We start from the raw sequence: 17,339 nt of genomic DNA, 5'->3' as shown, positions 1-17,339 counted from the left end.
GAAAACTAACATTTTGTGGAAAAGAAATACAATTCTATTTCTTATGGAAATGTTACAATATGGCATTAAGTGATAGTTTTGTCCCACTGTGCGATGGGAAATTGTGATATGTTTTTGGTAAACCAACCGCACGAATTTACACAGAACGTGGTTACGTGAAACCAAAAAATTCAGATCACTCACCTTATAAGGCTCTGATAGTGGCCTATCTACTTATGCCAACTACTACCAAATTGGAAGAGTGGAAGGTCCCCATGAAGGCATGATACACTCTCATTATTTTCTAATTATCCCACAGGTCATCGCAGCTGAAGGAGAACAGAACGCATCTCGGGCCCTCAAGGAAGCCGCCGACATCATCGCCCAGTCACCATCAGCTCTTCAGCTTCGTTATCTGCAGACTCTCAACACCATCTCGGCTGAGAAGAATTCCACCATCATATTCCCACTGCCTATTGATATGCTTAAGGGTTTTGGCAGCAAGTAATCAAACAGACATATACATTGGTTCGCTTCAAGTTCGGTAGTGTTGTCAATGCCTTTTTGTGGTTGCACCTTAAGCATACCAACATGCTGCCTTTGTATGTGTATGCTCTGTGCAATGAACTTCACACCCGTCATTTAATACTGCGACCAGAGAAGTATGCACGTACACCACTACAGAACTTTGAGGTGGACCAAAGAATAGTGTGAGTCAGGGCTCAAAATATAATGTTTTTTATTACGAGGGCTATTTTTAGCAGCTTCTTTTTGACATGAAATTTTTATCAGGGTCGATTTTATAACATTTTGGGGCAATTTGCCTTAGCCTCCGTGTATTTTGGATTCTACAAAAAGTAGGCCTTACTTTTTGACATGACACTTTTTAACAAGGGCTATTTTGAGGTATTTCGCCCTTAGCCCCATGTATTTTGAGCTACTAACTACTCTTACGTGTTAAAGATTTGACATTTTTTGCTTTTCAGAAGTGAATATACACTCATATTTACTCATTTAAAAATCTTGTCGTTGGATGAACAAAACATTTGTTGTAAATTGATGAAATAGTATGTCAAGATGTATCATTTCAACAAGTACAGTGCTCAAAATAAAAGAGGCACCAGTTCCCATACAAGGGCCTATGTGCAATCCAGAAAGCCAGCCTTTCCAGGGAAATGTTGGCATATGGAAAGAATTTTAACTCCATGAGAACTACCTGCCGATTGGCCAAAAAGAAGTTTACATCATCAATTAGACCAATCAGCAACATTGTTAGAATAATTTCACCACATAAAAAAATTGGGGTGAATTATTTGCAAAGCTCCATTCTGATTGGTGATTAAAATGAAGATATCATGTAATTGACCAATCAGAGTCAATGTTAGATCGGCAGGTAGTGCTCAGGGGGCTAACCTCCCAAAAGTAAGCAAAACATTGCACAATCTTGCAGGTATCTCTACTTTTGTGTGGAAATTGTTTATCTTTCCGTAAAGAAAAAAAATATTTTGAGGCTTGTAGAGGCTGTTAGAAATTTAACTTGTTATCAAAACATTGAAAATAGACAATTGCATGCTATATTCTTATCATTAACCCCATTGGAACTACCAGCCAAAGTATCAGCCTCTGTTAACTGTTGTGATTGGTTATAAATTACAATGAGGAGTAATCATGTATTAATTAAGCCAATTGGAGGCATGGTATGAATACTCAGTAGTGTAACGAAAATGGATTTTCGCTCATTCTCTAAAAATTGGTTATTTGAGCTCGTGTGAGGCTTATGGTCTTATTTTTGTATTGTTACACGTACCTATCTCTCTTGGACTAGTTATCATGATTTTTATAACCAAATTTGATCAATTTTGATTCGTCCTCGATTTCGATGTTCTGGTCATGCATTTTTATAAGCTTACTGAATGAAGAGTATTGTATTACTCACCAGTCACTGATTTTGTCGCCAGATTTTCATGATCCAAATTATTTTATTGTGCAAAGTAATAAAAGTTTACAGTAAAGCACAGGTGGAAATACTATCAAAATTACTTTTATTGAAATCTGAAATGAATTTCAGCTCAAATTAATTGATTTAAAATGATGTGTTTCGTGCATATTTTCGATCTAGGAAAGTTTTTATTTGTTTACATGTTGCCAGTTCTTTGTCGATTTTTGGGCGTAATTCTCTGAATCTAGAAAAGATTCTGTCAAATTTGCGGCCCTGGCAACTCGCTTTTAATTCTGGAGATCGACCCCGTCTGGGGATGTCTATGGTCGGATTCTCGCTTGTCTGGGTTTGTGCCGCGTTCGTTTTTCATGTTTTTCAGTCAATCAGAAACCTTTTCGGTGAGTGAGTTCTCGTGAGCAGAATGTGCTGTTTTCTTGCTCACGAGAGACGATAAATTGGCGAAAGTGATTTTTCTGCTCACTCAACTCTCGTTTTGTGCGTGTTTTCGCGATAAATTGCTCACTATAAAAGCGGCTGCTCGCCAAAATTGCTCACTTTTTGGTTTGACGCTGCCAGGGCAGTCACGCCCTGGTCAGCTCTGTCACAGCAGATTTGAAATGAGACTCATCGGGCATTGGAAGTGATTGCCACTCACTGCCGTAGCCTCGCTTTCCTTGACATTGGTTCACTAAATTTCAGCTTCGATGTGGAAGACATTTAACGCAATTTATGGGAACTTTCAGCCAAAAATGATGGTCAAAATGTAGCAGACGACATGCAGCCATGTCATTGTCAGCAGTGTAATTTAAAGTGGGTTGTCATCATCGAGCCTTTTTCAAGGCTAGCCTAGCTTTCTCCACTTCGTAGTTTAATAATTTTTGGTTCCCATGAATGCTTAATTGTCTCCCTCGAAGATAGGCCTATAGAACTGCACCATTTTTTAGCATCTTTAGTGTCACGAATCGTCATAAATCGGTAAGCTTAGGTGGCCTAGGCTGCTGCCTTGCGACTTTTAGCGCCTGTAGGTGGCCTGGAAAGTTTAAGCTTACTTAGGCTCTTGGGCCTTCTGCTTCTCTTGGACATCTTGGTTCATCGTGACTGTTAAACAATGGTTTAATCATCTTAATTTAATTACGATAGAATATAAAAGGGGAAGTTCCTAGTCTTCAAGAAAGGCTAAGCTTAGCCTTGCATTATGATGTGCATGCATGCCATGCAGATGGTAGCTCTGAATTTAGGTGTTATGAATTAAAGGCACACTGCAAATGCTTTATGAATTAAAAAGAACTTCCTGTTTATTCTATCAATTGTGCAGTTCTATACTTCAGAATCAAGGAAAGTACGTGGAAAATCTGCCAGTGACTTCAAAAGTAATTAAATAGGCTGAAGCCTATTATTTTCTGAATTTATTTATTGATTTTTATATATCACAAAGTCGACTTCTGATTGGCCTAAATTGCTCAATTGCCAAACTGATAGACAAGCTGGCATCAGTCGAAAGCTCCCGCCATGAGTAATATTTTTAAGAACCAGTGAAATTAGCAATAAGAATAGTTCACCATTTTAGATGGCATTTACGTACAGTTTGTCTTTTTGTCCCGTCGTTCCATCTTCCCGATTCTCAGTATTCACCCCGCGCCCAGCCGCATTACAAATTTTTGGTGGCAGCTTGTGTGGATGAACTTTGCTTCTTAGGAGAGTTGACCTTCTTCATCGATGATAGACCTACCGAGTACTGAGAGCGTCCGAACAGCCTGGACATGAATTTCGACATTCCATGGTAAGCTTACCTGTGATGTGGCTTCAAATCTCTATTTACATGTTTAGCCTATGGTGTTGTAATGTATACTGATTCTACGCCGCTTCAGTTTCTACGCTACCCATGCCGTGTCTACGCTACCAATGCTAGCCTATGGTGATGTTTGTGATGTCAGAACTGAGTCTGAAATGCTTCAAACCCTTTTGAGCATGTGAGTGCCTGTATTCCTTAATGTAATTATGGCCTACAAATGCAGCTTCAGTACCAAATGATCAGTCTATCATCTTTAATATGCAATGATGTAATTGCAAGTATTTACAACTGCATAAATGTTCTACATGTTAACTTTTATCAAAGTTTTTATACTTTTAGTGTTGCCAGATGGCCTACAGTCACAACCACAGCCTCATCTTACATTATCTGGTGGTATAGCAATCCTAAGGTTGGTAGACAACCCAACTCCGAAATTAGATAGAAAATACTGTGGATGGTGATCCAGGCGCTGTAGCAGGGACTACAGGCGCAGCAGCAGGGGCTCAAGGCGCTGTAGCAGGGGCTGCAGGCGCAGTAGCAGGGGCTGCAGATGCTGTAGCAGGGGTTGCAGCAATGGATACATACAGTAGTAGGTGCCACTGCCCATTGAACTGGAAGTAGTCGCAAGGCCACGTAGTAACCACCCGCCGTTCCCAGAGAGGTGCTCGATTAAAGGAGTGAGGAAGAGGGAGATATAGCGCCATGCCTGGAAGATGTATTTTTACATGTGAATTTGTTGGAATTGGAAAGGACCGGTCCGCTTTTGTTGATACCTCCGTTGTAGCCAGGACGAGCAGGGTAAGCTCAGCAGCTAACGGAGATGTGTTTTTTTGATCGCAATGGTTGAGTAAGCGCCATTGTTTTGATCTGGTACTACGCCTTGAGACGACTACTACAAAATGGGTGGAACCTTAGGATGATTGCAGGGAGACTGAGAGTGTGTGAGACTCTTATCATTCTACTTAATTTACATAAACTGAGAGAGGTAAGATGTGGCTGTATCAGCAGTGCTGTACTAATTGTGCAGTGCTGCTGACTGGAAATTTTAGAAGTGAGTGGCTACCAACCAACAATTATTTTCACCAATTTTATTAGATTTGGCTTTTTTTTATTTCATCAAATAGATCTCACCTGGGGTGATGAAGCATACCTACCTTGTGCCTGTATGACGTACTGGTGTTGCTGAGTGCACCACATCATCAGCGGTCCTACAATGTGTTCTGGGATGTTGACATTGATGCTTGCAGTACTGATCACACTGTAAAATTCATTTTCAATATTTCCTACCTACCTTTCAGGGAGAGATGGTTTGGCTACACTCCACCTTGCCAACCTTGATGGTCAACTTTATTTGATGGAGAAGACAAATCTAACATATACCTTCAACTTTACAAAATAACTGCAAAAATGTCATGTTTTATGATATTTTATTGTTCAACCAACTTTATTAATTCTGATGATTTGGTACTACACATTGTACATGTACAATACATCTATGATGCTATCAACTTTACTGTGTTGATGTGAATTACAGAATGTACCATTGTTTTGCTTGTGTAAACAACCATCTTTACTAGTTGTATCTTTTCAGCAATGGTTCATCAGTCAGCATGTGGTGACGGTGGTTCTTCAGTCTTCGAAGGTATTCAACCTGGAGATGGCACGCACCTGGGACATGTTGCAATGAGAAGTTTGACACTGGTATTATTTATTCTCTACCTTGGGCTCTATGTGGGATGTCATGTGAGTGATGGTCTGAACCTGTTCTGATGAGAGCCCTGTGCTAGCTACATGGTGTGATGGGATGACTGCGCTACCGAGTGTGTATGGTGAAACTTTGATGGTTCTTCCAACAATACCAGTGTTAAATCTTTTCAAAGCAACATTTCCCAACTTGAGTCTTGACAAGGTGACTCTCACTGCCATCTGGAACCTGGTTCAGCATGATGTCAGATGACAGGCTACCTGTGTGATGGTGTACAAGCTGATGATCATCTGAGAGACTGATAACCTGCAGAAGAAGACTATACTGAAGATTCAGTTAATTCAGCATGTAAAATTTGTAAATTCACACATCAAAAATCTAGCAAATAATTTTGAGCACAAAATTTTAATTGATAAATAATTTATCTTTGAATTTTGAAAATTGGATTTTTGGAAAATGAAATTTATATGAATTTTGGTTATTCTGAAAAGCTCCGAAAGTGAAATACTATTATTTCTGATATCAAAATTGTGTGATGAATGGAAACATGCCAAGATTTTATTTTATTTTGGATAATTGGAAATTTGAAAATTGATTGAAATTTTGTAACTTGAAATTTTGGAAGATAAAAATAACCTTTGTTTACATTTTGATGATTTTGAAATAGATTTTTGAAAATAGTTTGGAATTTGATATGTTTTGAAAACTTGTGATCATATTTCTGGAATAACTTTTTAAACTCAACTTCAGTTAAATTTAAAATTAATTTGCAAAATTTAAATAATAATAATAATAAAAATAATTAAAAACAAAAATTCTTGAAAACAAAACAAAATTAAACCAAATTGTAGAATAAGATTTTATACTATGTATTGTGTGCTCAATGTTGACAGAGATTGTCTTGCAAAGGTCTTCATGGTGCATGGTGTTAAGTTTTCTTTAAAAATGCTTCTTAAAGCAAAGCGCTGGAGACCTGATGGAAATGTTCACGTGTCACAAGACGAATAATTTTTGGCAATGATGAGTGCACTAAAATGACTTAGGTATGGAATTGGTCGATCTAACCAGTTTAAATCCTGTGCAATTTTTTTAATGAAATTTGGCTTTTATTCAAATTTTTTGCAAATTTGATTCTCTTTTGAATGTTTTGAATTTTAATAATAGTTCACAATTTAGATTGTTCACTTAATTCAGAAATTAAATTAAATTTCGAGGACGAAATTCTTTTCAGAGGTGGGGGTAGTGTAACGAAAATGGATTTTCGCTCATTCTCTAAAAATTGGTTATTTGAGCTCGTGTGCGGCTTATGGTCTTATTTTTGTATTGTTACACGTACCTATCTCTCTTGGACTAGTTATCATGATTTTTATAACCAAATTTGATCAATTTTGATGAATCCTCGATTTCGATGTTCTGGTCATGCATTTTTATAAGCTTACTGAATGAAGAGTATTGTATTACTCACCAGTCACTGATTTTGTCGCCAGATTTTCATGATCCAAATTATTTTATTGTGCAAAGTAATAAAAGTTTACAGTAAAGCACAGGTGGAAATACTATCAAAATTACTTTTATTGAAATCTGAAATGAATTTCAGCTCAAATTAATTGATTTAAAATGATGTGTTTCGTGCATATTTTCGATCTAGGAAAGTTTTTATTTGTTTACATGTTGCCAGTTCTTTGTCGATTTTTGGGCGTAATTCTCTGAATCTAGAAAAGATTCTGTCAAATTTGCGGCCCTGGCAACTCGCTTTTAATTCTGGAGATCGACCCCGTCTGGGGATGTCTATGGTCGGATTCTCGCTTGTCTGGGTTTGTGCAGCGTTCGTTTTTCATGTTTTTCAGTCAATCAGAAACCTTTTCGGTGAGTGAGTTCTCGTGAGCAGAATGTGCTGTTTTCTTGCTCACGAGAAAAGACGATAAATTGCTCGCGAGCAAGGAAAGTGATTTTTCTGCTCACTCAACTCTCGTTTTGTGCGTGTTTTCGCGATAAATTGCTCACTATAAAAGCGGCTGCTCGCCAAAATTGCTCACTTTTTGGTTTGACGCTGCCAGGGGCAGTCACGCCCCTGGTCAGCTCTGTCACAGCAGATTTGAAATGAGACTCATCGGGCATTGGAAGTGATTGCCACTCACTGCCGTAGCCTCGCTTTCCTTGACATTGGTTCACTAAATTTCAGCTTCGATGTGGAAGACATTTAACGCAATTTATGGGAACTTTCAGCCAAAAATGATGGTCAAAATGTAGCAGGCGACAGCGACATGTCAGCCCTGTCAGCAGTGTAAAAAGTGGGTTGTCATCATCGAGCCTTTTTCAAGGCTAGCCTAGCTTTCTCCACTTCGTAGTTTAATAATTTTTGGTTCCCATGAATGCTTAATTGTCTCCCTCGAAGATAGGCCTATAGAACTGCACCATTTTTAGCATCTTTAGTGTCACGAATCGTCATAAATCGGTAAGCTTAGGTGGCCTAGGCTGCTGCCTTGCGACTTTTAAGCGCCTGTAGGTGGCCTGGAAAGTTTAAGCTTACTTAGGCTCTTGGGCCTTCTGCTTCTCTTGGACATCTTGGTTCATCGTGACTGTTAAACAATGGTTTAATCATCTTAATTTAATTACGATAGAATATAAAAGGGGAAGTTCCTAGTCTTCAAGAAAGGCTAAGCTTAGCCTTGCATTATGATGTGCATGCATGCCATGCAGATGGTAGCTCTGAATTTAGGTGTTATGAATTAAAGGCACACTCGTCGTTTATGAATTAAAAAGGAACTTCCTGTTTATTCTATCAATTGTGCAGTTCTATACTTCAGAATCAAGGAAAGTACGTGGAAAATCTGCCAGTGACTTCAAAAGTAATTAAATAGGCTGAAGCCTATTATTTTCTGAATTTATTTATTGATTTTTATATATCACAAAGTCGACTTCTGATTGGCCTAAATTGCTCAATTGCCAAACTGATAGACAAGCTGGCATCAGTCGAAAGCTCCCGCCATGAGTAATATTTTTAAGAACCAGTGAAATTAGCAATAAGAATAGTTCACCATTTTAGATGGCATTTCGTACAGTTTGTCTTTTTGTCCAGTCGTTCCAGGTTCCGGATTCTCAGTATTCACCCCCGCGGCCCAGCCGCGTTACAGTAGGGACTGAAGAGATTAAGCTTAACATTGCTAAGATATCTAAAAGCTATTTTGATTGGTTACTCAAATGATTCTATCATGTAATTAACCAATCATGGGTATTGTAAGAAAGGGAGTAGTACCCTGGGGTTAATTTGACACATTGCTGACTGATATTGTTGGACAAATTAAATTGGAAAATGCTGAAACTGCAACATTAATGTTTCGAAATTGCGATGCTGTGTCATTCATATCCCCTTTATTTCATAATCTGTTTCAGTCAAGTATATTTTTTAATATCGGTTTCAGTTAGCATTGCTCCAAATTAAGAAAATAGAACACATTATTTCGTAATAATATCAATATTTTTTTTTAATATTTTGTAATTGGTTTCAGTCAGCATTGTTTCAAATTCAAATTAAGAGAATAGAACACAATACATTTGTTTTTTCAATTTCTTGAATATTAAGTTGAATTTTGTGTGCCAATGGTCTTGTATAGAAACTGCCGCCTTATTAATGTTTTGATCTCTGTAGTATTATTTCATATTGTGTGTCATATAGTTAGTATATTAGTATATTAATATCATATATATTTTTCATGTAATAATCATTCTCTGAAACCTTACAATCCAATTATTACCAGAGTCATTCATTACGACCCAACAAGTGTTTTGGTTTCATGTCTTTAAATAGTACTCTTATATTTCAAAGGATCATAACGTCGTTGGGCAGAAAAAACCTCCTATGTGTCATTGGCCCCTGAACATGTTTAAGGCAAAACCTCCTATGTAACATGTTGATAATTTTGTTTTAAACATGTTCAGGGGCCAAAAGCACACAGGAGGTTTTTTCCCGCCCAGCGACGATAATTAAAAATGTCAAATTTATCGGAGATCGTGACACAAAGTGCCTAACAATTGAATATAAAAGTACTGCTTGGTTTGGGTTTTTTATTTAAAATTTGTATATTTGATGGACCAAAGTACCAGTGATTCACAACTCAGATGTACCATAGAATTTCATCTACAAGCATATATGCCACTAAATGAGGGTTTTTATGGAGATACATAAGCCAGACTCCCTCCACAAAAACATTCAGAGTTGACCAACTATGTTACTGATACAGGCAGCTGTACAAATATGTATTACTGTAAGACCAATCTATTGTAATGTTTTTGTGGAGGGTGTTTGCCAGGCCTCGAATTTTTTGGGGCACCCATTTCAAGGCCACTGGGCAAAGACAAATGAGGGCACCAAGGCCATGCAATGGCATGGCCTTGGTTTCCTCCCTGAAATTCGAGCCCTGGTGTCTCCCCTTCTTCTCTTACATCAAAATACCCTCTTCTAGATGCATAATGCTTGTAGACAGAATTCTATGGTTTTGTATCAATGTGAAAACTCCAGGACTACATTCAGGCAAGTTAAGACAGTAAACATTTTTGCCTGAAGAAAAGAAAACGGGGATAAAAAGGACAAATAAAAATGAGAAAATTTATATTGCCTTCTCCTGTTCAAATTATGTATCGTCGCTTGGCAAGAAAAACCTCCTATGTGTCATTGGCCCCTGAACATGTTTAGAACCAAACAGCATTCAAAATAGGGCCGGTCAGCCGGCCATTGGCCGGTAACTTTTCTGACTGGCATCTAGTTGCCGACCCGGCTGGCCGGTAACTTTTTAAAGTCAAGCCTGGCTGGCCTGTAACTTTTTGAGGCATATTTCGAACACTGGAACCAAACCTCCTATGTAACCTGTTGGCAGTTTCAAACATTCAGGGGCCACAAGCACATATGAGGTTTTTCCTGCCCAACAATGATTTGACATTAAATTTAAATTACAACCAATGTTAACTTTCATCCATCAAATGGGCTTTTTTTCTAATTTTTCCAATCAATTATGTCTTCTATTTTCTTAGAAAAGTAGATGGCATTTAAACATCTCTGTAATATGCAAATTCTATATTTTATATTAAAATAACAAATCATGAAAAAAGATTCGCAACTCAAAAAGTATTTTTAGTACTGTAAAAACGGAAAGTTTCACCGAAATAAAAATGAGTGAATATGTGTTCTTTTACATATAGGTTTATGTAAGAAAACTCAAAAATTATGAACTTAAAAAACTAGCAAAGTAGGCAAAAATTGGCAAATCACAAATAAATTATACTCGTAAAAATTACCACTTTTTTAGTATCAGATCATAAATCTGTAGATAATAGTTAACAAATCTTACGTGCCTACCAGTGTTTTCAAGTAACAGTATACTGAATATTGGAGTAAATGTTGTGAGTCAGTTCATGGAGGTATACCTCTATGGTCAGTTAGATGATAGCAAATTTGAGAAAATAAACCAAAATTGAGTATTTGGACATTTTGGCAGACTGCAGTATTGCATTTCACCAGTAAATTGTACATTGCTAGGCATACTAATGTTTTGGCCGCAATCTCTTACTGACCTGTTACTGGGAACTTGGGAAGAAATTAACGATATTGTTAATTGGTCAAAGATGAGTGCAATACAAAGAGGTAATAGGTCCAGAATTGACCTTTTCGGTAAATCCCATAAGCCTTTGCGAGTACACCTGAGATATCGTCATTTGACGTCACACTGATATGCGCCGATGTGCACATCGTTTATCGAATGTCGTTACTGCGCATTGCAAGACAGTGTGACGTCAGATGACGACATCTCAGGTGTACTCGCAAAGGCTTATGGGATTTACTGAAAAGAGTGTGTATTGGTTTGCCACATATAACGTTGCTGCTCTGGCAAAACCTAGTAGCTCTAATAGTTGCTAGGTGTTAAATATGTACAATACAATATAATGTATTGTACATTTTTAACACATAGCAGCTATTGGAGTTACAAGATCAATAGCTGCTATGTGTTAAATATGTACACTACAATATTGTACTGTACATATTTAACACACAGCAGCTTTTGGAGTTACAAGGTTTTGCCAGAACAGTGGTTCAAGCATATCTCTTCTTGATGGCCAAGTTTTGAGCTGCACCCATAGACCACTATCCTTGTTTACCTAATTTGTTCAGGTAACAGTCCAAATAAGGAAACATCTTAACCCCATGAGAACTACCTGCCGATTGGCTAAAATAAAAAAGAAGTTTTCATGATTAGTTGGCCCAATCAGCAACATTGTGAGAATAATTTCACCACACAAAAACATTGGGGTGAATTATTTGTAAAGCTCCATTCCGATTGGTGATTAAAGTGAAGATATTATGTACTTGACCAATCAGAGGCAATGTTAGATCGACAGGTAGTGCTCAGGGGGTTTAGGTAGCAAATGCCAAACATGTCCAGTTAATCAGGTTTAAAGTATTTTCTCAAAATATGTCAAAGTAATGATATTAATATATATATATATACCATTGTAATGTTTCCGCTAGTACTAATCGCTTTTATTTCCCAAAAAGTATTATTTTAAATTTTAAGTGAGTAAAGCAAAAGTGCCTATTAATGAAGTAAAAGGGCTCATTAATTTTTTAAATATTGTTTATATTTACTAATTTTCCTTGCATTTTTTTTATTCGGAAGGACAATCTACCAATTATAGCCTCCCTATCTCCATCCCAGAGAAGATAACTTACACTTCCCATAATGCATTTCTTCCTGTACTAATTTGCTCTTCAGTGCAACATGGGTCAGTAGCAACAAAAAATACCTCAATTAACAGAGTTCATCAAGATCTTGTGATTACTTGTCACTATAGCAACCTATGATGTATACTAAATAGCAAATCAGAATGGAAGAGATGCATTGTGGGAAGTGCAAGATATCTTTTCTGCCTCCACCCTACTACTGTTTTTTTTTTTTTTTTTCCATGGGATTTTTCTATTGGGTGAATATCAGCCTTTCAGTAAGACCAAAATAAAGAGATTGTTTGCTTGTCCATACACCACTTTTCAGTTTTTTGTTTTTAGAGGGTTTTTTTAAGTGACCAGCATACCAATATTCATTCCATTCTTACTCAAGTCTACAACTTGCTAAGGACTGGAGGCACGATCGGACATTTCAATTCTTGTCAACAACACTTTTGTCAACAAACTCCTTTCTCAAATGCACAGAAGAGATGTGATGCTGCAGTTGCGTTATATTGGTATATCCAACGGTGGTGAACCTGAACTTTGTGAAACTTTTTTTAGCTTCTTAATGTCAAACAATTTTTTCAAATAAATTCAAGCATTTTTGATGAAACAAAATGGTAAAAAAATAAACACATTTGGACAGTTGGTCGGTCGTAACAGGATATGCAAACAATCTTTTTTTTTTTTTGGCCTTATCATACAATTTTATACTAATTTTGTTTATTTTAGATTATGGACCAAACACTAAGAATGGTAGTGATTTCAGTAGCTTGTATGTTTTAATATAGGCTCTGAAGATTGTGTAATAATATGTGTTTGATTTTGTGATCAAATAGTGCCTCATACTTAGTGTCTAAATGATGTGTAACTAAGAGTTAATCCAACTTTTTTTTCTTCTCTTTATTACCTAATGCTCTGATCCACTGGTCAAGGGCTTAGATCCAGAACTGATTTTGTCCACTTCAACTTGTTTAAGAGTGTTCAGATTTGTCCACTGCTTTAGAATATATATAGGAAGGAAGGAAGGATGAACGTGAACTGCGGTTGAGGAATCTAAACACGCATCACAAAAAATAGCCCCTTCTGTGGAATATAACAACTCAAAAACCATGCATTACATTTCTTAATTAAAATTTGCTCCAACAAAAGCAACATTGTCAGTGGCTATAATTGCAACTTGAAAATCTGCACCTTTTTCATTCATTTGGTCTCCATGGCAACATTCAAGGGTCTATTGACAGAAATAAGTTATCAAAATGTGCCAAATTTAAGTACTATTTTTTCAATTACATCAAGGAGAATTCAAGAATCATTATTTTTGTAGGGATTTCTGTATTTTCAGAATTATATTTTGAAACACAAAACATAAATTTTGGACATTAGCAATCCTGGTTCTACGCCCTGGTGGTACATATCATTGCTGGTTTGTATTAATTTTGTGTAATAGTACCTATTGGTTGTGAATTATTTGTGAGAAATAATATAAACATCTATCAGGTACCGGTATATGGATATTTTGACTAATTTGTAGATATATAATTGTGCACTTCCGTGTATGCCTCATTGTAGAGGCATTGAATAAAATTTCACATTGATGTTAATTATTGAAATGGTTCTCTCTTTGTGTGGATAGTAGTCTATGATGCCATTCATACCCAGCAAACACAAAAATGTTTTTAACATTTTATAAATGTGTTATAAACATGTTTTGATTTTGATTGAAAGGTTTTAATAACATGTATCAAGGTCATGAAAACATTTTTAGAACCTTTTATATGAAAAAACACAGCAACATTTTTAAAATGTTATTGTAAAATAAGATTTGGCAAATATATTTGCAAAATATTTTGTCAACATTTAATGACATGTTAGAAATGTTTGATGTTTTGCATCAAGTTTTCACAAATGTTTTCTGAATGTTATTCAATTCCGTTTATATAACCCAACATTTAAAATGTTATCTGTAGAACATTTTGTGTTTCCTTGGTAACTATTCTACATCAGAAAATGGGCTATTCCAGAAATTAAAGGCACCCCCCCAAAGAAGACACGTGATTCCAAAAATTTTTCACCATTTTTTGCTCTGGGAATTCCCCCCCCCCAAAAAAAAGGCAATTATTTTCACAACCCTTAAGGGCTGGGGTATGAACGTTTGGACAGTATTTATTTTGGGACATTAGAGCACATCAGACATATCGAATTGCATTCTGAATACGAAGAATGTCATTCAAATAATTAAATAATTTTGATTTTTGAAATTCGCAATTTAATACACATTTTATGGCAAATCATTAAAAATTGATATTTTTGATATTTAACAGTACTTGAAGTAAACTTTATAAATCTTATAATTTATACTTACAAGTGTATGTAGGTGGGATGAAAAGCCGACGATCAATTGAAAATTTTGACCTTTTGTATTGAAGATATGGATTTTTTTCCAAAACACCAAAAAAATTAGGTCTTTTTGGGAAAAAATCCATATCTTCAATATGAAAGGTCAAAATTTTCAATTGACTGTCGGCTTTTCATCCTGCTACATACACTTTAAGAATATATCATTAGATTTATATAATTTACTTAGAGGACTGTTATATATCAACAATTTGAAAAATATCAAATTTTTATAATTTGTCATAAAATTTGTATTATATTGTGATTTTCAAAAATGAAAATTATTTGATATCAGAAAGACATGCTTCGTATTCAGAATGCAATTCGATAGGTCTGAGGTGCTCTCATGTCCCACAAAAATACTGTCGAAACGCAATAAACGCTCATTTTAGATCCCTTAAGAAGTATTCCCTACAATTTTGGCAAAAATTTGCCTGTCTTCTTTAGGGACACTGGGAATTCCGAATTTTTTACTCATTAAATTATATAGTCAAAATGGGATACAATTTTGGTATAGGAATTCCCAAAAATTTATGGTACAAACTTACATAAATTATGTTCTTTAGGGGGGTGCCATTGATTTTTGGAATAACCCAATAAAATTACGCCTGCCCTGTCCTCCAGTAGGAATTTCCCATAGAACAATACAATTCTGATAGTTTGGATGACTCATGGAAAAGAGTTAACGTTGCGATGTAACCACATTTTTTCCTTAAGGCCAAGAAAAGTAAATTGTTTGTTTGCCCTTTCGGTAGGTCGATTTAAAAAAAGTTGTATATGATGTCCCACATTTGTTTTTAAAACAAAACAGAAACAAAGAAAAATGAGAACAGTCATGGAAACATAATCATGGGGTATCATTTGCCAAAGTCTGGGTTTCAAAACGCTCAAAAATATCTTAGAAAAGTATAAATTATTTTTTGATGATTTTTTTTTTTTTTTGCAAAAAATTCCGAATTTTTTGAGGTTATGAAAGGTGAAAAAAATAAAAACGCGACCCAAGATTTTAGTGATTTTTTGAGGTTATGAAAGGTGAAAAAAATAAAAACGCGACCCAAGATTTTAGTGATTTTTGGGTCGGTCGGGCAAGGGCAAAGTTGGGGCAAACAAATTTTTTTTTCTTGGCCTTAAATTGCATGTCAAATATTTTCTATAGAAAATTAAACGGACTTTGTCCCAGAACAGACAAATATATGAATTCATTCCAATCACAGATGTGTTCCAATATCTGTGTTCCAATCCATTGCCAAATAATGATGTCAATTGTTGACAGGAAATGATTCATATCCCCGGGATTTACGTAGGCCTATACATTATTTTTTCAAAGGTTTCCATCAGGTACTTGATTCATGCGGTTCATTACAGGTAGACTTAGGAATTTAGTTACGATGGTAAAAAGACGGCATGACTTCCTCTTCCATTTTTTTTTGCAATCATCAAAGTTTCAAAATTCATAACCATAGATTTGGGCCAAGGATTATAGACCTACGCAAACATGCAAACATATCAATTAATTTACATAGTTTACCAAATCAATTCAGACAAAATGGTTAGAAAATTAAATTATTTTTACTTCAAAATCGTCTGAAAATGCTTTTAATGGCATTTTGGAAAAAAATGTGCAGCCCGTGCAGTTTTTCTTTGGTTATTTCTAATTCGGCGAGTTAAAAAGGTGGCCTATACCTGCTTTAGATGGACGTGGATGACACTTAATATAAAAAATAACATCTAATGCTTGCTTCTTGTTTCCTGTGTGTTAATTACTTTCCTGTGGTGTGACTGGCTGTAAACTGTTAATCTAAACAGCGATCTTCTAAATTATTCATGTAGGCCTACATTATCAATAAAATATAGAAAACTGCTTTAACTGCGATATTTCACACCGGGTTTCACACTTACGTTAAGGGGGAGGCATTCAACCTTAAGGAACCGTTAATAAAGAATCCTTCAAAGGTTATATCTAGAAAAGATTCTTTAGCCAAGAAAATGGGTTTATACAAAGACATTGAGGAAAGGTTGAATATATTTTGTTATCTACTGATGATAGCATTTTGAACCTAATGAAACAATACAAAAAAGAAAGAAATCATAGATTTAGCATGAGACGAGTCAGAAAGGTCATTTGGTGTATTTATTTATATATTTCTTGTTTGTTTGTTTGTTTGTTTGCTTGTTATCTACTCAAGATGACCTACTGATGATAGCATTTGGAACCTTATGAAATAATTTATAAAAAAGAAATAATAGATTTAGCATGAGACGAGTCAGAAATTTAATTTGGTATAGGCCTATTTCTTTATATCACATGTTTGTTTGTTTGTTTGCTTGTTTGTTAAGCTACTCAGGATAGCATTTACGGTGCGATTTGACAATCATTCATCATGTTCATTATAGGCCCGTTGCGACATGCATGATCTTCTGTGACGTGAACACACGCGATAGCATAACCACTTACGGCCTGCATCATTTTCTCGGAACGCGCAAACGGCTATCTTCTGAAGATAGCATTACGGGCCTAATAAAACAACAGAAAATATTTCACAAATTTAGAAAACGTCTGTTAGGAAAGGTTATTTTTGATGTTTTTTGTTTGTTTGTTTGTATGTATGTTTTTTCCGCTATCTAGGCCTACTCAAGATAGTATTTATTTATAAAATACAAAAAAAGTAAGAAAGGTTGAACATACTTTGTTATCTACTGATGATAGCATTTTGAACCTAATGAAACAATACAAAAAAGAAAGATATCATAGATTTAGCATGAGACGAGTCAGAAAGGTCATTTGGTATATTTTCTACTATCTACTCAAGAT

At 35.8% G+C, this 17,339-nt stretch overlaps 1 protein-coding gene across 2 annotated transcripts in view; it reads left to right on the top strand.

Annotated features, from left to right (window-relative positions):
• The window catches only part of LOC140164483 (band 7 protein AGAP004871-like), a 37,353-nt gene extending 23,619 nt beyond the window's left edge, over window positions 1-13,734 (top strand). For both annotated transcript variants that reach the window (XM_072187766.1, XM_072187765.1), the window contains exons 7-8: window positions 299-1,692; window positions 8,553-13,734. In XM_072187766.1, coding sequence (XP_072043867.1) covers window positions 299-487 — 189 coding nt within the window. In that variant the 3' untranslated portion in view covers window positions 488-1,692; window positions 8,553-13,734. The remainder of the gene's footprint in view (window positions 1-298; window positions 1,693-8,552) is intronic.
• The last annotated feature ends 3,605 nt before the right edge of the window (window positions 13,735-17,339 follow it).

The sequence above is a fragment of the Amphiura filiformis genome, chromosome 11 (assembly GCF_039555335.1).
Source record: "Amphiura filiformis chromosome 11, Afil_fr2py, whole genome shotgun sequence".
Classification (NCBI taxonomy): domain Eukaryota; kingdom Metazoa; phylum Echinodermata; class Ophiuroidea; order Amphilepidida; family Amphiuridae; genus Amphiura; species Amphiura filiformis.
This window is presented reverse-complemented; position numbering and strand designations above follow the sequence as displayed.